The sequence below is a fragment of the Pelmatolapia mariae genome, linkage group LG3_W (assembly GCF_036321145.2).
Source record: "Pelmatolapia mariae isolate MD_Pm_ZW linkage group LG3_W, Pm_UMD_F_2, whole genome shotgun sequence".
NCBI lineage: Eukaryota > Metazoa > Chordata > Actinopteri > Cichliformes > Cichlidae > Pelmatolapia > Pelmatolapia mariae.
The window spans coordinates 84,861,042-84,881,528 of NC_086229.1; the positions used below are offsets into that span (position 1 = coordinate 84,861,042).

The 20,487-nt window shown below is 39.8% G+C and overlaps 1 protein-coding gene and 1 non-coding gene across 2 annotated transcripts; both read left to right on the forward strand.

Annotated features, from left to right (window-relative positions):
* The first annotated feature begins 647 nt into the window (after positions 1 to 647).
* On the forward strand, positions 648 to 20,123 carry spag17 (sperm associated antigen 17). Its single transcript, XM_063465276.1, is given in 48 exon segments — positions 648 to 755; positions 1,208 to 1,348; positions 1,834 to 1,893; positions 2,024 to 2,152; positions 2,522 to 2,648; positions 2,752 to 2,967; positions 3,096 to 3,250; positions 3,441 to 3,584; positions 4,148 to 4,217; positions 4,335 to 4,453; positions 4,622 to 4,822; positions 6,304 to 6,408; positions 6,544 to 6,694; positions 6,798 to 6,992; positions 7,116 to 7,153; positions 7,256 to 7,372; positions 7,661 to 7,815; positions 7,965 to 8,077; positions 8,169 to 8,239; positions 8,533 to 8,793; positions 8,941 to 9,055; positions 9,358 to 9,498; positions 9,679 to 9,789; positions 10,919 to 11,076; positions 11,205 to 11,322; positions 11,647 to 11,792; positions 11,943 to 12,057; positions 12,194 to 12,348; positions 12,599 to 12,761; positions 12,928 to 13,382; positions 13,506 to 13,691; positions 13,905 to 14,044; positions 14,584 to 14,714; positions 14,938 to 15,071; positions 15,175 to 15,363; positions 15,486 to 15,599; positions 15,763 to 15,814; positions 15,940 to 16,048; positions 16,144 to 16,194; positions 16,507 to 16,600; positions 16,697 to 16,808; positions 16,989 to 17,028; positions 17,144 to 17,208; positions 17,491 to 17,618; positions 18,101 to 18,261; positions 18,471 to 18,531; positions 18,740 to 18,887; positions 19,935 to 20,123. Coding segments are annotated over 48 exon segments (6,426 nt in total). The 3' UTR covers positions 20,093 to 20,123.
* Positions 4,926 to 4,996, forward strand: trnag-gcc (transfer RNA glycine (anticodon GCC)). Its single transcript has one exon. It is a non-coding gene; the product is annotated as a tRNA-Gly (tRNA).
* Positions 20,124 to 20,487: the final 364 nt, after the last annotated feature.

A 20,487-nucleotide genomic window follows, 5' to 3' on the forward strand; every position in this document is an offset into this window, starting at 1 on the left:
TGTTTCTATCACAGAAATTAATCAGCTGTTTTCAGTGTTCACTGTCTGGGCACAGTGACAATATTGCTCAGGTTTGAATCTATTAAACTGGTAAATGGGAGCTCTTTTTTTGGTTAGGTTTACGAAGCCAAATGCTTAGAACTTAAGAACTGATTACTATGTACTACTATAGATATAACAATCACTGAAACTGTGTAAGCAACGACCTGGATTTGGTTTGTAAAGTTTTGATTAAGGAGGGGTTGTGACTCTACTGTGAAAGCGCAGCTGTAAACAAAGTATAATACGGCCATCTAGTGGAGACAGGAAACGACAACAACATTAGACTAAAAGGTTATGTCTTTAAAAACGAAGCAGATTTTATTATATTCTAATTTTTGTTTTTGTACCTTTTTACTACTAAAGTTGAACACGACAAAACAGCGAATTTGTAAACAGGGAGGCGCGTTCCATCAAGCTTTTGTTCTGAAAGTCTACAGGAAGTCCCACTCTGAAAACATTACTTGACGCTCGTGCCCTTGCGGTTACCAGGGGCAACATGAGCACCAGATGACAACTCACAGTTAGTAATCTAAAGTTGATCTCTAACTGGAAAATTGCATTACTGTTTTCACTGCTGTGTGTTGTTGAATTACCACTAAGCGGAAATGCCACCGAAGGGAGCTAAAAAGGGCTCTGCTAAAAAGTCCAGTACTGATGGAGGCGCAGTAAACAAGAACTGGGAGACTGGTCTCATCAAAGCAGAGTTTGAAGAGGTTTGCCGTCTCACTGACCACTTTATTTGGCTAAACTTCAATAGTCTGTTGGAAACATTTATATGTTTTTCACACTGAGTGAATCTCGCAGTTTTCTAATAAGGCGTTAGTCGGGTCTAAGGGCAGGTTGATTGGTGCGCGTGTGCGATTAGCTAGATCAGGCAGCTTCCATTTTTCAGACCGGAAGTTATAATTTCGACATCCCTAAATGTCATTAGTAAAAGTTGTTGCAGTGGGACTTATGCTTCTTAAACGTTTTTTCTTCTTCTTTTTTTTCTTTAACGTAATTTTTTTCATTTGTCTTAGCATAAATTGCACCATCACTGAGCCTAAAACGAGGTGTCAATTAACTGCAAAGCAAATAAATATAAACATGATATGAAATAATGTAACCTGTGACTCGGGTGTTGTGTATTGCAGTAGTATATCGTAAAACGTATTGCCCTTCCCAGGACTCGTGGCAGGCCTGTGTGTCTTTTGTGGTTGGGAGAGGTCCGCAGGAGGAGGAGCTGATCCAGGCTTTGGCCTTGGCCGTACAGCAACCGCAACGCAAACTTTTCACCTTGCTAACTTGGGACGACACGCTTGCAAAGGTACTCTCCAGCTTTGTTTGAACCTCCTTTATATTAAATGTACTTGTGGTGTTGATATACCAAATTTAATATTTTATTTTTGACTCGACTAGACTAGCTTTACATCATCTACACTTACTTAAATTAGCCTACTTTGTCTCAAACGTTGCATAGCGGTGTTAGCCTCTAGTACGAAGGTCGCGGGTTCGAATCCATCAGCAGGATAAACGTTTTAAGTGGGTCTTTGAACCTACCTGGCTTTCTTTCTGGGTGCTCAAGGTTTCTCCCACAGTTCAAATGGCATTCCTTTTAGGTGAGCATGAACAGTTATCCGTCTGTGGTAGTCCTCCTATTGAACTGGCAACTTGTACAGAGTGGACTCGACGGTTGCGTTTAAGACTGCGATGGACCTGCCAGAACTGTGTTTAATATTGCTTAATAGCTTATAGCTTAATAATGTACCATTCATGGTATATATTGTAAAGTAAAATCCTTCCTCTTTGCAGATCCATGAGCTGGGGAATCCCAAAGCAAAAAAACCCGATGATGCCCCCATGTTCTATCAGGTATGCTTTGGAAATTTTTACAGGAGTGACTTTGTGCACCATGCCAAAGAAAAGTGTTTTTTTATGTGACGTGTTTCAGTGTAACAGTCATTGTTGTGTGTGTATTTATAAGTGTCTGTGTTTTGTGTAGGTTACAGAGCCAGCTAAACTGCTGCTCGATGCAGGAGAGGGGATTCCCTGTGACCTGATGGCAAAAATACTGAAGTTCCAGCTGCTACTTATCAAAGCCTGTGATCAGCAGAGGTCAGATGCTAACCAGGTAAATGACTTGTTATTTAAGTGATTCTCATTCCTTTATAATTAATTACAGTGTTGACGTGGCGTGAAATTTCACTTTCAGTGTTATCTTACTAACACTACTAACATCTAGTTGTTTTTAAAAAAGATTTATTGTAACTCCAAATTCTTTGTATTTTTGTATTCATCATACCCCTGTAATATTACATTCTTCGTTTGTGTTTCACATGTCATGTGTACATGGCCTATACCTAATGGTCAAGTATTGTTTCATTCAAGACAGCTTTTGTACCACCAGTGATATGATTCTGAGTTGTAGGTACAAAAAAAACCCTCAAAACATTTGAGATGTTCCTCAGAGTCATATTTATAAAACTGTTTTATGTTTAAGGCTGAGGGGGAAAAGACAACAGTCTCTGATAAAAAGGGAAAGGGTCCTCATACACCGGTGATACCACCCAAGGAGAAGAAGACCAAGCTGAAGCGCAGGGGTGACGTTGAGCCACCTACTTTCAAAGGTAAAAGCTGATGAAAAGCTAAAGTGGTAAAAATTAATATAATTGTTCAGGTTGTTTCGTGCTTTAAAATCTTGTGCGCACTGATTTTGTCTCTTGGTCATAGAGGATGAGCCAGAGTGGGGTCCTCAGCACTATATTCTAATGCTGGGATTCTACCAGCCGCAACTGATAGCGGGACTTGATGCCATAGGTGTTCGTGTGTCTAATGTCATCAAATTGTGTTTGGAGTTCTCCCAAAATATGGAGGAGCAGCAGGATCACCAAGACAGCTGTGAGGGAAATGAACAGAGTCTCAGAGCTTCACCGGTTTTTGATGCAGGTAAGGAGTAAACAGTAAATCTTCTGTTTGCTATCTTCAGTAAATAGTAGATTTATTGTATGTTATAAGAGAAGTATAAGACATGTATGTTTACACTGCATCATCATTTTTTCTGTGTGTATCAAAAGCTGTGCAGGAAAGGAAGTTGAATGAATTCTGGTCAGGTCTGAGATCAGTTTTGGACAGCGGGCCACCAAACTCCAGGCTCCATGATGTGGTTCAGCTCAGCTACACTGTTCCTGACTTCTTGCTTCCCTTTGACGCGCAGGACCCTGAAACTGTGGTGAGTAGATAAGTGTTTAACATATCTATTCTAATTTTTGAGTTTATTAGAATATTGCACATTATCTTGTTTTTCTGTTATCCAGTTTGAATTATATATTACATATCTGCTTTGTTTTGTTTAAGCATCACATGACGTGACCTGCTTTTTACTTGAAATCTGTGTCTGTGTGTCTATGCTGTGTGTCCAGCTGGAGTTGGGAAGCCAAATCTTTGACGGTGTGGCCAGTCTTATCTATGACTGCCTAGACGTCAGAAGGCAGTATCAGCAATACCGGAACAATGTTAAATTCATCAGTGTGCCTGCTGTTGTGAAGCACTCAGAGCCTGTGGAGGTAAATATATGTAGATACAGTTAGACACCAGTAGTTTTCTTGAATGGATTTGTTTTATAAAATAGGCCTGTAGCAGAGGATGGTTTCGATCCATCGACCTCTGGGTTATGGGCCCAGCACGCTTCCGCTGCGCCACTCTGCTTACGCCTCTGATGTGACTCAAACCCACAATCCCTGGCTTATCCATTAGGCTTCATACACTGGTGTTAACCCACTAGGTACAAACCAGTGTTCACTAACCTGCACTTAACCCTCCTGTTTTTGGCTTTATCAAAACCAAAAACAGGGGAAAAAAGATTTTCAATTACACTATCAAAATAAAAGTGTTGATATTCTGGAAGGTAAATGTGTGGGGTTTTTTCAAGAGTATATTGAGGAGGAAAGATTTAGTCTGAAATGAATCCTCTGATAATCAGGCAACACAGCTTTTTGTCTAAAAACAACACTCCAAATATGACCCGCAGCACTGGTCCTGAACCTCTACATTGACATCCTTGTTTTTCTTTCTCTTTATTTGTTGATACTTGTCAGAATGGAGATGATTTTTCTGTTCCTTGTGCCAGGTTGTGTCAGCAGCTCCAACCCCACTCTCCAAGAAGAAGTCAGTTCAGGAGGAAGCCCCAGGAGACCAAGGTGAAATTTTGTTATTGTTATTGTTCATCTGGACTATTTTGGTATACTCTTGTTTGGCATTTTGAATTAAAACCTCCTTATCCTTTCTCTTTTTAATGGTTTCTTCTTGGTGGACAGAGAACAGGCTCCTTCCTCTCTCTCTAGATGTGGACATGTGTTACTATAACAACCTGCTGGACCTGGTTGCTCCTGAGGCCTGTTCTGTGCCTTTGATCCTGCACTGTATGTTGGAACAGGTATGTTTGCATTTGGTTTTGTGAATGTGCAGTTTTGCTCTATCACTTACTGTGTGTGAAAGAAGCATTTCCAAATATGGTCGATGGGAAAATGTTGTGTGACTGATTAATGAATAGCTGAAATGAGGACCGAGGACATATTAGAATTTGTACAATTTGTGTCTCTAGGTGGTGATTTCCGCAGAGCAGTCCTTGTCTGCCCACCCCCATGTGGCTGAGGACTCCAAACCTCTCAGCGGCCCCTGGTTAGACCACCAGCTGGTCAGCTATATGCTCCAAAGCTTCTTGCCACTAGTACAAAAAGAAGAGGAGAGACTCTATGTATTAAACAACCTCCTAAACACAGTACAGAATGAAGAGGATAAGAAGGTATAGGTACCACTGCATAACAATACACACACCTAGAGAAATCCAAGGAGCAAGTGCTGAGAAGACCACAAAAAATCGCTAAGCCTCCAGCCTAGTATGTGAAGCATTGGTGGTTCAGTGGTAGAATTCTCGCCTGCCACGCGGGAGGCCCGGGTTCGATTCCCGGCCAATGCAGCAGCTTTTTTTTTTTTTTTTTTCTTTCCCCTCTCCTTTTAAACGGAGTCCTCCGACTCACAGGAAGACAAGGTCATATTTCAGTGGGCAGGATTAGTGTCAGACTCAGACACTTAAAGCTGAATAGCAAATCCCCACAAGCTCTTGTGTTATGGTAATAGAGCACTTGCGGCAACATTCCCCAAGTAGGATGGGCTTGGTTGTGACGTATGGGGGATGGGTGGGGTAAAACACTCGGTTTCCTGAACATGTGACAGGAAGACCATGTCATCTATCGCTTGTTGTTTATGCATGAAAATATTTTTTCATTTTTACAGAACAGAAGGTTTTGGTATTCAAAACAATTGTATCTTTAATGAACTCAAACTCACATTTAAGTCATAACTCAGTCACATGTATACATTAATAGAAGAATCAAATTCCAAATCTAATTCATCAAAATGAATCAGATATGAATTCTTCAAGAAATACTCCAATATAATAACGCTTAACACTTCCTTATTGTAGAGCTTAATCAGAGCTGCGTAATGCTGAAATAACACGTACAGCACTGAGTAACCATACTACAAATACATACCAGTGCACCACCAGCAGATGGTGCTATATTCAATGTGTAACTAGCAGAAATATTGAGGATATTTCTGTATATATGTCTAATAAATACTAATACTAAGAATCCAGCCATGAGCTCAAAGGAAGAAAGATTTTGGAGGGTAGGACAGGATTCCTTTAAATATGACTTTGCTTCTAAGATCTTCCATAAGCTCCTTTTAAACATTCACTCTAATCACGAAGGCCTTGAAGCTGCTACTTTATGAACATATGCATATGCATTAAGCTGGCTTTTTATTCCTGCATACAGGAAATTCACATTACAGCACCAGCATTGTTCCACAAACCACACAGAAAGCACAAAAACACAGTTTACATTGCTTTAGTAGGGAGATTTTCACTGAGGCCTTAAAAAACTCCAAACACTTTGCATGTTTATAAGTGTTCCCTCACTCAGAATCACAACTCTAGGTCAGATTAACAAGACTCTTATTTAAAATATTTAAAAACATTTTTGACATTTTAACAAATTGTTACCAGGATCTGTTGCTTATACCAGCAAAGAGAAATTTTATCTCCTGCTTAAGTGAAAAACTTGATCAGAAATTAACTGCAAATAATGTTGTGGACTTCTATCAGAAAAGGTTTATAAGCTCCAGTTTAACAATGAGTTCTGGGTTCTCAGGTACGCTTAAAGCACAGTGTACAATTTATTAATGTTTCTCAATTTTATTATCTTTGTTTATCTGTGCTAGAGGCTAGTGGCGAAATTTGGAGCAAGGGAGACTGACAGGAAGACTGAGCAACCTCTGGTTATCAGACACCATGATGAGCGAGCCCAGCGCTTCAGAGACATCAGTGTAAGTAATTTTATTGTATTTTAAAATCAAGTTTTTATGTTGTCCGTGTGTGATCTTTACATGATATTAAGAAAATGACTGCCTGGTTTAACAAGAGCTGCTGTGTATTTGTGTACATGCACGTGACCCTCTTAGGTGGTTCAGGATTTCGATCCGACAGAGGTGGAGTTGTCCATGATGAGACTGTCTCCGGTGTGGGAGATGATCGAGTCAGTCACTCAGCAGAAAAACAGAAAATCTTGTTGGATGTCCATCAAACAACAGCTACAGCACTACTGCACAGATGGTCAGAACCTGTGCTTAAGGCCTCGGGCCAACTCATTGTACCTACTTACAGTAAATGTTGGTGAATCTTGTGATAAAGTTCTTGATTCATCGGCTTCCTACAGATGATGTGTCATGGCCGGAGGTGGAGCGGTTTTTTCATCAAAGCGTCTTTGAGGCTATGCCACTGTCCGGGGTGGATCAGCAGGGTGTGTTGTGTGGAATAGCAGATCCAGCACAGCAGCAGACATCAACAGTAATCCCCTGGGATGACCCGTTATCCTTTGCTAAACAGCAGCTTTATAACATGAGGAACAAAGGTCTGATGTTATATTAGTTAATTTATGTTATGACACTGGCTTACATGCATGTTACATTTTACAACTCACTCATTAAACACCCTACATAATGGTTTTACTTTACTATCTTTATTTTAATTATAGATCCAACATTTCTTACTGAAGAGCCTTCCAACAGAGAGGTATTATTCTTATATTTATTTAGCTTGTTTAGCTTGCTTTAATTTAAAAAAAGAAAAGAAAAGAAAAAGAAAACAGCAATGGATCCTATATTTTTCCCCCAGGAGCAGAGTGGTAGAGTGTGTAGCCACCTGGACTTATCTGACATACAGAGCTGTAGGCTGAGATCTCTGTTTCACTGGCGCTATGCTGAGCACCACAATGCCACCGTCCTGCCTCAGGTGATATATCTATTTTATCTTGTTAAATGTGTTAGTGGTGTCACATTAGACGTACTGTGGTTACTACACGTTAAGTCTCCTCTACTCTGAAGCTTTAAATGTAGAATGCAAGAGTTGAAAATGGATTTACTGAGCAAACTAAACAAAGTTGAGGCTATATTCTGCAGCAATATTATGTACATCCTTCAGAAAAGCATAAAACATCACCATTTTATGTTTTTTATGTGTTTTTACTTAAAACAGTTTGAGGCATTTGCTTGGATATTTTGACTTTCTTCTTTGGTGTAGTTGCTCCAGTTAGCATCAGAGGAATACCGCTGCTTGGACACCTTCAGAGGAAGCCATAACAACATACTATATGTTTTTTGCCACAATCCCATGAGTCCTCAACGCCAGTCCAGGGAGTTCTGGCATGTGGCTCTTCACACTGATGTCAAGTTCAGGTGTGAAATGATTCCCAGATTTTTAAGTGTATGCTTGTTACAAGAGGAATAGTATGAAATCTTTTGCTGATTGCTTCCATGGATGTACAATGTTCATTAAAGAGGTGTAATCTGCAGCTCACTCTACATTGTCCTGTCTGTCTGTACAGGAGTTACTTTGAGCATGTGGCAGATACTGTTTCACACTGGACGAGACAGGAGGAATCAAAGAGAGACACAATGCAAGACGGAAATGACACTCCAAAATCTGATTCTCCAAAAGGTATCGTACTATAGTGATCAATATGTGGCTCTACCAATTTAACCGTGCTTACCTCTGTATACATATAATATTTGTTTTCTTCCTGGACTAGAAGAAAATACTGTTTGTTCTTCCAAGGAGGAAGAGAGAATGGAAGTCTTCATCAGAAAAGGCTCCCTTAAAGTCAGTACAAGCTAACACACAAGTACACACACGTGAATCTGACATGGAGAATTTCATAGAGCAGTCTCATTTCTTATATCCCTCAGATGCTTTTTCACAGAGCAGTTAAGTAATAAATTCATGAGTTCAAATTCATGGTGCAGTTCTAATAGTTCCAGTTTTCAGTATTTTATCTGTAAAGTACGTCTAGAGATAAAATAAGATTTTTCATTATCTCGGGATAGAACACAGCCACATTAAACTACTTTAGAGTCACCAAAGTGTTACATGGTTACAGTATTATGGTATTACAGGCCTGGAAGTTGGAGCAGGAGCGTCAGAAGGAAGAGGCGATACCCAAAAAGTCAAAGAAAGAGGATTTGCCGAAAGATAAGCAGCAGAAAAAGGAGGATAAGTCACCCGACAACAAGAAAAAGAAAACTTCATCTGATGGCAAGAGGAGCAGGCCAGGGACAGAGGGCAGCTCAGCCAACCCTCCCACAGAGTCAGCTATCACAACAGCACCCCCTGTGGATGAAGTTGTAGAAGTACAGCATGCAGAGGAACCTTTCAATGTGAGAGCACACACGCTAGAACCCATTACATAACTAACCTTGTGTTTTGGTTAAAGTCTTGATAAGTGAAACAACTTTGTTCAGGTTAAGTAATAAATGGCTCCATGCATATGGTCGTTCATGTTGATGTGTGTGTCCAATGTTTAGGGTTTCATTGGCTACATCATGGATGGAAAATTGATCCATGTGTCAGGTTGTCTCCAGTACCTTTTCCCCTCCGATGGAGGACGTGTCACTGTGGAGACAGTCAGCTTTGTTCAAGGTACAGGATCTGTCTGTGTTCTTCATGCATCTAAGCAGACCTTCAAATACAAACTCACAAACAGCTTACTTAGACACTATAGAAAACTACAAACGTGTTATATCTTAAGATAACATAAAAAGTGAAACCATTCGTACAGTTTTTCTCCCCCTCCCGCAGCTATATTTCCCTAAGAATGAAAAAAATGTTGAAGCATTTATGAGCTTAGTTCCATTATTAGACAAATGGCACCATAAATCAATGAAAAACATAAATAAAGCAAAGGTCAAATATTCCTCAGTAACACATCGTTTTTCCTCCAGGTTCCAGCCAAATGAAAGCCGTTGTGAAGAAGGATGGACATCATTTCTACACACACATCAACCAATTTGTTGTTGATCCTGCAAAATTTCCCCCTCATAACCAAGACAATAAAAACATTGAACCAGAGAAGGACTGTAGAGGTAAAAATGCTGTCTGTTGTAATTTTAGGTTACCTTTTTATACACCTGTGTAAATACAACAGTTATTGTGGATGATATGTGATTTATAGTCTCATTTAGTGTGTGTGTGTGTGTGTGTGTGTGTGTGTGTGTGTGTGTGTGTGTGTGTGTGTGTGTGTGTGTGTTTGCGGTCTCTTTCAGTGGCAGAACCTGTGGAGATAAAAACAGTGAAGCAGGGCTCCTTCTCAGCTGTGCTTGACAATAGAATTCGTCTTTCATACAGTTTCTACGGTCCCACGGGAGAGCGCACAGGTATTACACTCAGACATACAGTACATATTTATAAAAGAAAGTATTTTTTTATACTTAAAGTTGCATACGGGTTAAATACAGTACTGAATAGTTAATAAACTCAGTGTTCCTGACATTTATTAAGCCTGGAACAAGCAAGTTTAAAAGGCCTTGACTGTACGGGTAGCGTAGTGTTTTTGTTTGGTCAGACCTGCACTTTAGTAACCCCTTTGACCAGTTATCGATCCATCCTTGGCTCTTCTTCTTTTTCTTCTCTATTTACATTTTATCTGCAAACTCAGTATTCTTTTTTAAGATTATGCAGATGGCATCCCTTTCTACGCCCTAGTGAAAGACAATGAAAGAGGGCAGGATACATCAGGTGATGGAGATGCTTTTCAATAGCTTCCACAAATGTCAGTCTATCTTCACTGTGGGTCAGGTCTACATCACTGTCTAGTAATGCTTTCTTCAGGATGTATTTCAAAAGTTTCAGTGCTTCCACACTTGCTCTGACATTGAGTAGGTTATATGTGCATTAATTTCATCCTGTCTGGACTTTGGAAAAGTATTGTGTTCAGGATTGTAGAAAAGAACACAGACAGACAAATGAACAGAATTTTTAACACCTGCAATTAGTTCAAAACCCTTTTTTTTTTAAATTTCAAAACAGTATTTTGTGTTTAGGCCTCCTTATACTGGTTACAATTAAAGTTTTAAGATTGATTTTAATATTTTTAATCCCATTTAGCTTTAAACGGGATAGGCTCCAGCTTCCTCACAAGCCTGAATCGGATGAGCAGAAGAAAGCACTTTGTTGCTTGGCTTGAATTGCTACAGCTTAGTGCCTTGCTGATGGTCTGAAACTGGAAAAATCCATGCCAATCACTATTTCAGACCGGTTCTTAATACTTAGCTTTTTAAAATTTATGTATTTATTTAATCACTACATATTATATATTTCCTTTTTACTGCATTGATCATAAGCTTTATTTTTTGTTGTCACTTGTTGTGAGCAGTTTCTGTTTAATGTCCCATGTTGAGTTAGTTTGTCTCTGTTTGATTTATAGTCTTCTTTGTGATGTGAAAATCCCCTTACATGTTATTAAAGTACTTTTTAAAAATAAAGTTATTATTATTGTTATTATAGTAATTTCCCAGGAAACCAAAGGCAAAGTACCAGAGACATCTATTCCAGACCCCATTCATCTATCTGCCTCCATCCACTGCTCCAAGGAAAAAGATGTGGCGTCAGTTCCCTCAAAGACACAAACCACATCCAGTCAGTTCAGACCTCCAGAGCCCCAGGTTAACACACATTTACATGTTTACAGAAAGTAATGTAGATTAATGTAGACTATATGTACATGTACACATAGGTTTTTAACCATAAAATATGTTCTGTCATTAGACTAAATATGTAATGTATGTCTAAGGGTTGTGAAGGCCAACCAGCAGAGCAATCAAATTCGTTCAACGGTCTCAGCCTCTCTATTCCTAATGGCCTCATGCTGCAATATCTGCGAGAAGATACACAAGGTCAGTAGCGGATGTGTTTAGAATTTATAGTACCTATGCAGTCAATTTTGCAGACTCCCGTCCTTGGTGTAAGTAGGACCCTGTTCGTGCTCGTAGAGACTCATCTGTATATCTTCTGTGCTCAAATTGACCTGCTTACCCGCTTATGTGCCGAGACTAGTGCCACATTTTGGTGGCCTATCTACAAATAGCTTGAATTTAATGAATGTGTCTTTCATGAAGTTTTAGCACAACTTTCTGCATCTACTATATCCCATTAACCATTCTGCATATGCTAAAGAGTCATACTCAGATATATATGACATAATTTGAGTGTGTTTTTGTGTCCATGTAAAGAAGGAGGTATTATGGTGAGACAAAGCTTTCCTCTTCATGGCAAAGGAAAGGCAAGACATCTTCAGGATACATCCCTCTCCAAAGAATTGTCCCGCATTATCACCAGCCAGGGAGCTGTGATCCGTTACATGAGAGATGGATCCACAGAGGTACACTCATTCATACTGAGGCACATATCGAAATAAATTTACAACTGACTCCAGGCAGGTAGTTCTTGAATAGCTGCACAAATTGTTACATAAAAACGGTGAAGAATCATGCCCGTTTTTTCTGGCTTCTCTTATTTTTTTGTACTGCAGGTGCTGTTTGCTGATGGCTCAGTCAGTTTCAGTCAGGATTCTGGTCCAGTGTGGGTCCCTGACTCTGAGGTTCAGGAGCAAAACTCTAATGAGGAATCTGAGGACAGCAAGAAAGGTTAGACTGGTGTACCACTGAATACAAAACAGCACTTCCTCTGTCTCGTAATCAGTGTGACGGGGCGCTTGCTGGGAAGATAATTAATTTTCAGTGGTACAGTTATACTCTCTTTGCACATCTTGTGTCTCTGCAGAGCAGGGCTCAAAGGAGGGGACTAAGGATCACAGAGGGTGTTGGTTAACTACAGCTCCATGTGGAGATCGCATCTGTACTGTTGGGACCACACACAAAAACATGCCAACCACGTCCCTTCTCACTTACAAGGCTACTGACCCCATCACCCATCAGGCAAGAAAGTACTATTTCTTCTAAATTATACAGGCTACCAACATTGCGATTAAGTCCATAATAAAAATGTGAGAGTTAAAAAATCCTCACGGTGCTTGGGGGCAGAAATTTCATTTCAGAGTGTTCACACTTTGATGTTCTCTGAGTACCTTGAAGTATATGATATATAGAGAGAAATTAGACTCATTCTGAAATCATCTTATGCTTTTCATCTCTAACTTAGCTCGTTGACTCTGGTTTCTTGTGTTAGGTGATGCTGAACCGCGAGGATCTCGTGGTTTCTGTCCAGAACCCAGATGGGTCTGTAATTGTAGAACATGCAGATGGAACCAGGATCAGCAGCTTCTTGCAAGAAAGGCCAATGAATGCTAATCCACACTGTTTGCTGCGCACTGGTGACCAGCAGGCACACAGTACATTGATCAAATCCATACTCTGCAGTAGACCTGCACTTACAGATGACTACACAAACATATGCACAATATATACAGTATACATGCTATCACCATTAAAATACATTATAATCTCTAAGCAGATTTTTATATCTGACTTATGTTCCTGTGTCATTTACTTTTCCAGGACAGCAGCCAGGGAGTGTAACCCTTAAATCAGCCTCTCAATGTGCAAGCGACTGCACTGAGTGTGTGGAAAGCATTGCTGGGGACATGGATGTCAAGGACACTTGTCTCAATGGAGACATCAGCAGGAGCAGTGCAGGGAATGCATGTGACCGGGAGGGAGCTGTTCATGTGTGCACAAATCTGAATCAGTGTGGATGTATGTGTGATGAAAAAGAAAGTACTGAAAGTAGTGTGCATATGAATAGTGAACATGATGTGTTTGCCAAAGAGACTGCGACTGTTGAGACTAAAGGGTGTGAGAAGGATGAATCAAGGATGTCTGCTAAAGAGAGGATGGTGTTGGTGGAGAAGGAGGGCTGCGCCACAGTAGTGATGTACCCAGAGCGTCAAACGGCTCATATCTTTTTAGCCGATGGAACGGTCGTCACTGGGAACAATCAAGGAGAATACGAGGTGCGTGATTTGCCAGCAGATGGCACCAAAACTTAAATAAAAGCTTGTAACTAGTGACTTTAAGGCTGCACTTTGACACTTGTTTGCAGAACCGTTGATCCATATTTGTACTTTGTACCCAAGGTGTTCCCATCCAGTGTAGGAGGCCTGTCCATCAGAAGTGATGGAACATGCGTGTACTCCTCAGACCCACTCGTAACTCCAAGTCCAAAGGGGTCTACTCCCACTGAACAGACAGGAATTTACACTATGAGTCATACGGACAAAGTGGCCTGTGAAATTACAGACCCTGATGGGAACCATTTCCAGGTCAGTTTCTCTGATCACAAGATAGTGAGCCTATGTTGCTGTGCAGGTCTTTTTTAAGGTGGTTAGCATAGAAGGAATGTGGGAATTTGGATCTATGAAACAGTTTGCTATATTCTTAAAGTCTCAAAGAAAGACCCATGATGGGAAAAAATATAGAAATTCATTAAACTTGTATTATTTTTATTTTTGGTAACAAGCTGAACTTTGTTGCAGGTTATAGAGGATGGGCAGATATCTGTGCTAAACTTGAGACCTGCTACTAGCACACTTAAACAAACTGAGGAAGAGCTAGAAAAGGAGGAGGACAGTGAAATGGATGGGCCTCATGAAAAACCCAGAGAGCAGTGTCCCAGGTAGCTTGGCTGATTGTGTGTATGTTGTGTGTGTGTCTGTGTGTCACCATGGCAAAATGCAATTCTGGAGAAACTTAAGCAACCTAAAAATGCCCCTTTGACTATTATGGCTGTTTCTGTGTTTACATGAGAACAGTGCAGGGAATGTGTATGACAGGGAGGGAGCTGTTCATGTGTGCACAAATCTGAATGAGTGTGGGTGTCTGTGTGATGAAAAAGAAAGTATTGAAAGTAGTGTGCATACAAATAGTGAACAGGGTGTGTTTGAGAGCTGATTACTCATGTAATAAAGTTGTAGTGACTACTGAGAACTTGTATGTCAAAATGTCAGCAACATCCACTCTTATTTCAATTGTTTTTAATTGGCCACAAGATCACAGAAAAGACAATTCACAGGGCATTTAGTAAGAAAACTCTTATAAACTGTATTTGTTATTTTTTTTACTCTCTAAAAGAAAGGTAGCAGAAATGAATGCCAAATAACTAAACTGATGTCCGGCATTGTTACTCAAAGTCTGCAAACGTATTTTGTCTTCCAGGTTGTTTCTGGTGCATGAGGATGGCTCAGGCACTGAACTGCTGAGCTCTCAAACTGTAAAGGAGCTGCTCTACCAGGCGTACTTGGACCCTACCATAGCACTGTTGAAGGAACAATTGGCAAACACACAAGGTTTAATGTTTCCTAAATCAAGAAACAACTGGACTGAATAAAATTGTTCTCTGGTTTTTGTTAAAGAATGTCCCCCAAAAAACTTCCACATAGTGTATAATGACAATTAACTGTCTCTAATGTTGAGTGTACTTTTGTCGTTCTGTTACATCAGGAGATGGATAGGAGAAACTATTCAGTTAATCAGGAAGTAATGTGAGGTTTGTGGGTGTGTCTGTTCCAGATGAGTTTGGCATCACTATCCTAAAGCCCAGCCACCAGAGTGTGTGGTCTCAGTGGTTGCTTAACAAACAGAACCCTGAAATTACCCCTCCCAACCTCAGAAACCGGAGCTGGCATGACTTCCCCACAGTAGAAGTATAGACATGCTTACACATATTACACACACACACACACACACAGAAAGAGAGAACAGCACTTGAAATCCATTTTACTGTTTTTGCATTCCTCTCAAATCCAGAAGAAGAGTTCAGGTCCTCCATTTGGTACTGACGTAGTGTATAATTTGGGTCTGAGAATGAGGCCTGCAGGTTCTGCAGTACATCATCGGCCTGTCAGGAGCTGCCCTAAGGCCCTGGAGTTGAGAGAACTATACCAGCACCGACCATTCACCACACCACTCAAAAATACTATAGACTCACGATTAAAGGTAAAATTATTCTTTATCATTTGTCTCCAAAACTGGATTTTGTGCTAAAACATTTGAGAAAGACATAAGTCATCTCGTTAATGTGACTTCAGATATATATAGAAATCTGACTTTTACTGCAGGAATACATCGAGAGTTTGATGGAAAGAGAGCAACGGTCAGAAAAGATGAAAGTTAAAGACCCTCGCTCTGAGGAGGAGACTGCCCATGCCAGTGATCTCATCAATCTGATTTTGGTAAGCACACACACACACACACACACGTTGAGTTAAACAATGATAATGTTTATAGTTATAGGGAACATTGTGTGGCTCTTTCCCTCTACTACATATGGCTTCTAGAAGTAAACCTTGTACTATAACATAAAGGACAAAAGCTGACTTATATTGCACTTTGTAGTCTTTTCCAGAGGAAGATGATGTCAGTCACACCATTGATAGGAGGATTTCAGGTTGGTAAGACAGCATCTGTAAACCAGTTCATTTGGTTTTTAGAGTTGGCTTGTACCTGATTTAGTCCTGGTTTGGTGTCAGAATACTGAGGGGAAAGTACACCTTTTGTTGTATGTGTCCACAGAGGATGTAGCCAGTCTGTACAGCCAAGGAATCTGTAGCCCAGCTGAACAGTCAGATGTTTCTCAAGACTTTGCCACGGCACAAAGTGACAGCTTGGAGAAATTAAACAGGTACGTGTGCTAAAATAATCTCATCTTTACTAAGGTGAAAGTTCCAGGTTTTAATCTGTGTAAATATGCTTTTGAAATGCTCTTTTTCTTTCCAGTTGTACCAAAGAAAAGGATACAAAGTGGACTGAAAAACTTGCACAGTACAGGTAAAAACATTATTACTGACTGTGAGTAATAACCTTAATATAACAAAGCAGACGTTGCAGCTTAGCCTTTATTAGGACTTGCATAGGACTTAATCTGGACATTTGTCAGTCACATTGGTTTGTAGTAATTGTAGAAATTACTTTTCGCCTCTCTTTTCCTGAGTGGGTTTTGTTATTCTGCTTTGAAAGAAATTATTTTGAACAGAACTAGAGCTACTGCAATACTTTCAGTACTACTAACAGAAAGATAAAAGGAAGTACTGCCACTGTTAAAGTTTGTACTATTTTTCTATTCTTGTGTGTGTATTTTAGGCAGGAGATGCGTGAAGAGAAGATCTACAGAGAAGCTATGAGGAAGAGGAGCGTTGTTCCCTTTTTCCACCCAGAAAATATTCCCCTGTACGAGGTACTATATTCTCTTAACATCATCTTAAATGATTCCCAGTCGATTTTTCTCTGTGCAGTGTAGAAAGACACGAAGCACCGTTTCTGGTTTTCTCAGAGTCTGCTACAGCAACAAATACCTGACATGAGGAGTTTGTCAATGGCTCTCCCACCATTTCCCAAGTCGGACAGTACTGAGGGCTTCCTGAAAGATGCGCAACAGGAGGACAGTAAGTTATGACACCTTTGTCAGTATTTACTAGAGGCTACCAATGTTTAACTTGTTTTAAAGATGTTTTTTTGATTGGAATCTTCCCAAAAAAACAAAACAACAGAATAAATTAGTCTTAATGGTGAATTCAGTGACATGAATGCTGTTTATTAAACTACATTTGTGTTTGGCACTGCAGCTCCAAGGCCTTTAAACCCAACACCGTCTCAGTCTGCAAGGTAATAATGAGCAAATTATGTTTTGAACCGTTTCTCCTGTTTAATTTTTCACTCTGTGATTTAGCCACTTACAAAACTGTCGTCATCAGTGCTTAATGTGTGTTTTTAATCTTAGTCATTCAGCAAGAAGCAGCAGGGTGCTAGAAAAGAGACCCACCAACCCCACACCTCAGTCTGCTGGTTTGTTTCCAACCTTCTCATTTTTTATATTACTATTAATTCCTTTTTAGGACAGAAATGACGTAAAGCCACTGTGAACATACAGACATGGACCAGTATGATCAGTCAGAACTGCACTCTGTGACGACAGAAGCAGAATTTTATTTACATTTATTTAGATCGTTGAATCTCTGCCAGGACTTGATGGCTCAGTACAAAGACAAATAATACTGTATATGATTTACAATTCTGTGCAAACGTATGAATTATCCTGTGTGTGTCTGTGCGCGTGTACACGTCCAGGTGAAAGCAGTTGGAGGGATTCGTCTAGGAAATGCAAGTCACCACAGTTAGATGTGAGTGGAAAGCCCAGACAGACTACAGTCACACTACCATCCTCTGTCCTCGGCTCTAAATCCTGCAGTGCACCGGTACAAAATCTTTTTTGTTTGTTTGTTTGTTTGTTTTTGCCAAAAATGTGCTGGTCAAGTTTTTGTTTTAGGTGGTTTCCTAGTATTAAACTTGATAGTATTGCCACCTATGGGCTCAATGTTTATTAAGAGAAACTTTGAACTTACATTTCCCTGAACCATTCCAAGAGTTCATTTTTTGTTTGTTGTTTGTGAAAAGTAAAATGGCCCTTGAAGTGACCTTTAGAGGATCTATACCTTTGTGCCATAATTATTTCATAACCTGAAGGATTTTTCTCCTCTCTCCATCATCTGTGGGATTTACCCACTGATGATGGAGAGATCCTTTTTATCGCTCATATCCTGTCAAATTGGGAGTGTTAAAAAAAGATGTTCCTATAATACCATTTGTACACATACTTTACCCTATATTTTTATCACGGCACTATCAAGCTGCCAGTTTTTCATTGTTAAATTTTCTTTGTCTATGTCCTCTGTTGAAGCTCCTGCAGGCGGAGGAGCAAGTGAGGAGGAAGTGTCAAACAGGTACCATTGTGAAGGGCTTCCAGCTCATCCCATCGAGCATAGACTTTGGCACGCTGAAGGAGGGCACCTCCTCCAGCATTACTGTTGTGATGAAGAATGTTGGTTTTGACATATGCAGGTAAACCACCAGACAGATAGAGACAAGTGAGAAGTGATTTTAGGTTTTGGGGGTTTTTTTTGTAGTCTTAGGTCTTGTTTCAATTGTCTTTTAGTACCTTGGAAAGAAATGAGGACTGTTAGGTGGAGGCAATTTATGGGTCACCTTCAAATCTAAAGGGAAAACTCTGACCTAACTATTTGTGGTTTATTTCACTCTGTCGCTGCCAGGTTCCATGTGAAACAGCCTCCTCCTGCTACAGGCCTCCGGGTCATCTACAGCCCTGGCCCTGTAAGTTTTCATTTTGATGTTTAATATGAAATAAAAATGTTATATAATATAACATTTATATTAATGTTCCAGCCACTGCTTTTCTACTTTAATGTTATTGAATTAAGTGTATAAATGTTAAAAACAGCTGACATTTTTTGTTTGTTAAAGGGTTAAATTCTACTTCCTTCAGTGTCTCATAGGCATATGCGGTGTCTTGTTTTACTAGGTGGCTGCAGGTCTGCAGGTCGAACTGCAGGTTCAGCTGTTTGCAATGTGTGCTGTCCAAGCAGGGGAAGTAGAGCCAAAGAAGTTAATCTCCCAGGAAATTATCATCCCTACTGAGAAAGACATCCTCTGTCTGCCGGTCACTGCTAATATCCTTTGAGCACCTAAAGAAACACATTCAGTTTAGCTTTTAATTTTCTTACTAGAAAACAGTGTTTAATAAAACAAACACTTCTCTTCTCTTCTGACTTCTGAAACAAGTGAGAGAAAAGTTGTGTATAAGAGATCTGCCCAGACTCAGTGAGTAACCAACACCAAAATTTCAAACATACACGTCTGAAACAGAATCAAACCCAAAATAACAAAAAGAAAAGGACTGTTGCAGCTTTCTTTTGCTACACAGTCAACAGTATTTTCAAGCAATGGCAATTTCATCTCTGAAATTGCTTTTATCTGCATCATTTTTACCTGTTATTGGTAAATGCTAGCAACAAATCCATCTGAGTTTAGCACAAAATGCAAAATGAAAATAGAGTAGACATCAGCCAGCCCACATTCACTGGTTTCACAATCGACAATCACTTGTGATACTTTACCATGTGGTAATACTACGTTTGTTTGTTTGTTTTTTCTTTTGTTGTGGTGGAATTGCTGTAAAAAATAAAAGTAATCCACTGGGTTTTTAGCTCCACAGATGCCAGGAGTGTTTTAATTCTGGGAAATACATAAAATTGGTGGGCTGTGAGGCAGCTGCTCATTCTTTGATTCAGGATGTGTCAAACCCACGCTTAGGCAAGCGTAATGCGAGTGTGTTACACGATGACATGGATAGGTAAAACTCTGGACTAGTTTGCAGTGTTTATTGTGGATTAGAATAACTCCCTTTGGCTTTGTAACTGAAGATGATTTACTTGTATATATAAAAAAAACTATAAGAAACGAAATATAAAAATTACAATTTAATAATAAGTTTATTTATGCATGACACATTCAGGCTGCTTGTATTTTACTTTAATATGAGGTCTAACTTGTGCATTTGTTATTGCCTAGGCCTAGGTTATTATTCCAGCCTCAATTTCAGGTTAATAATTACTTGTGTAACTAAGATTCAAAGTTACTGCTGATATGAAATTTCATGAAGATGAATGAAGATTCATGGCGTGTGTGTTGAAAGAAGGGTCCTTAAATAATTTCACCTATCCTTCCTGAGGGATTATATGAAATTTGGCTAAAGGACCATAGCAGGGTCCATAAAAAGAACATCTCCAAGGTCTTCCAGGCTTCCAGCTGGGCAGGGAACCGTCCTGATCAGTCCCGCAGTAAACGCAGGTTAGTGTCTTACACCATGAAATAACATCTTTAAGATTCAGACAGAGGATGAGTCACTGATAAAACCGTTTTGTTTTCAGGACATATTAAGGACTCCAGCTTCTCTCAGTCAGTCACCTTCAACTAGATTTCACACCTTTTAAGCCTTCATCACATTATAACCATCTCACGTTTGATTATTTCTGATAAATTGTGATGTTTGATGTGAAATAAAAATATTAATCGAAGTAATTGAGGCAAATGAATTCTTATGTGTGACCATGTCTGCTTGTAACACATTATGATAAATACCTGCGCTACCTAATGTAATTTGGCTCGTACTGTACGAGTTAGAGCCGTGCCTCCTGAGTGTGGGCGCGTGTCTAGCTCTACGGGGGAGACTCGCGCTTCTGCACGTGATCAGGTGAATAGATGGGGCGG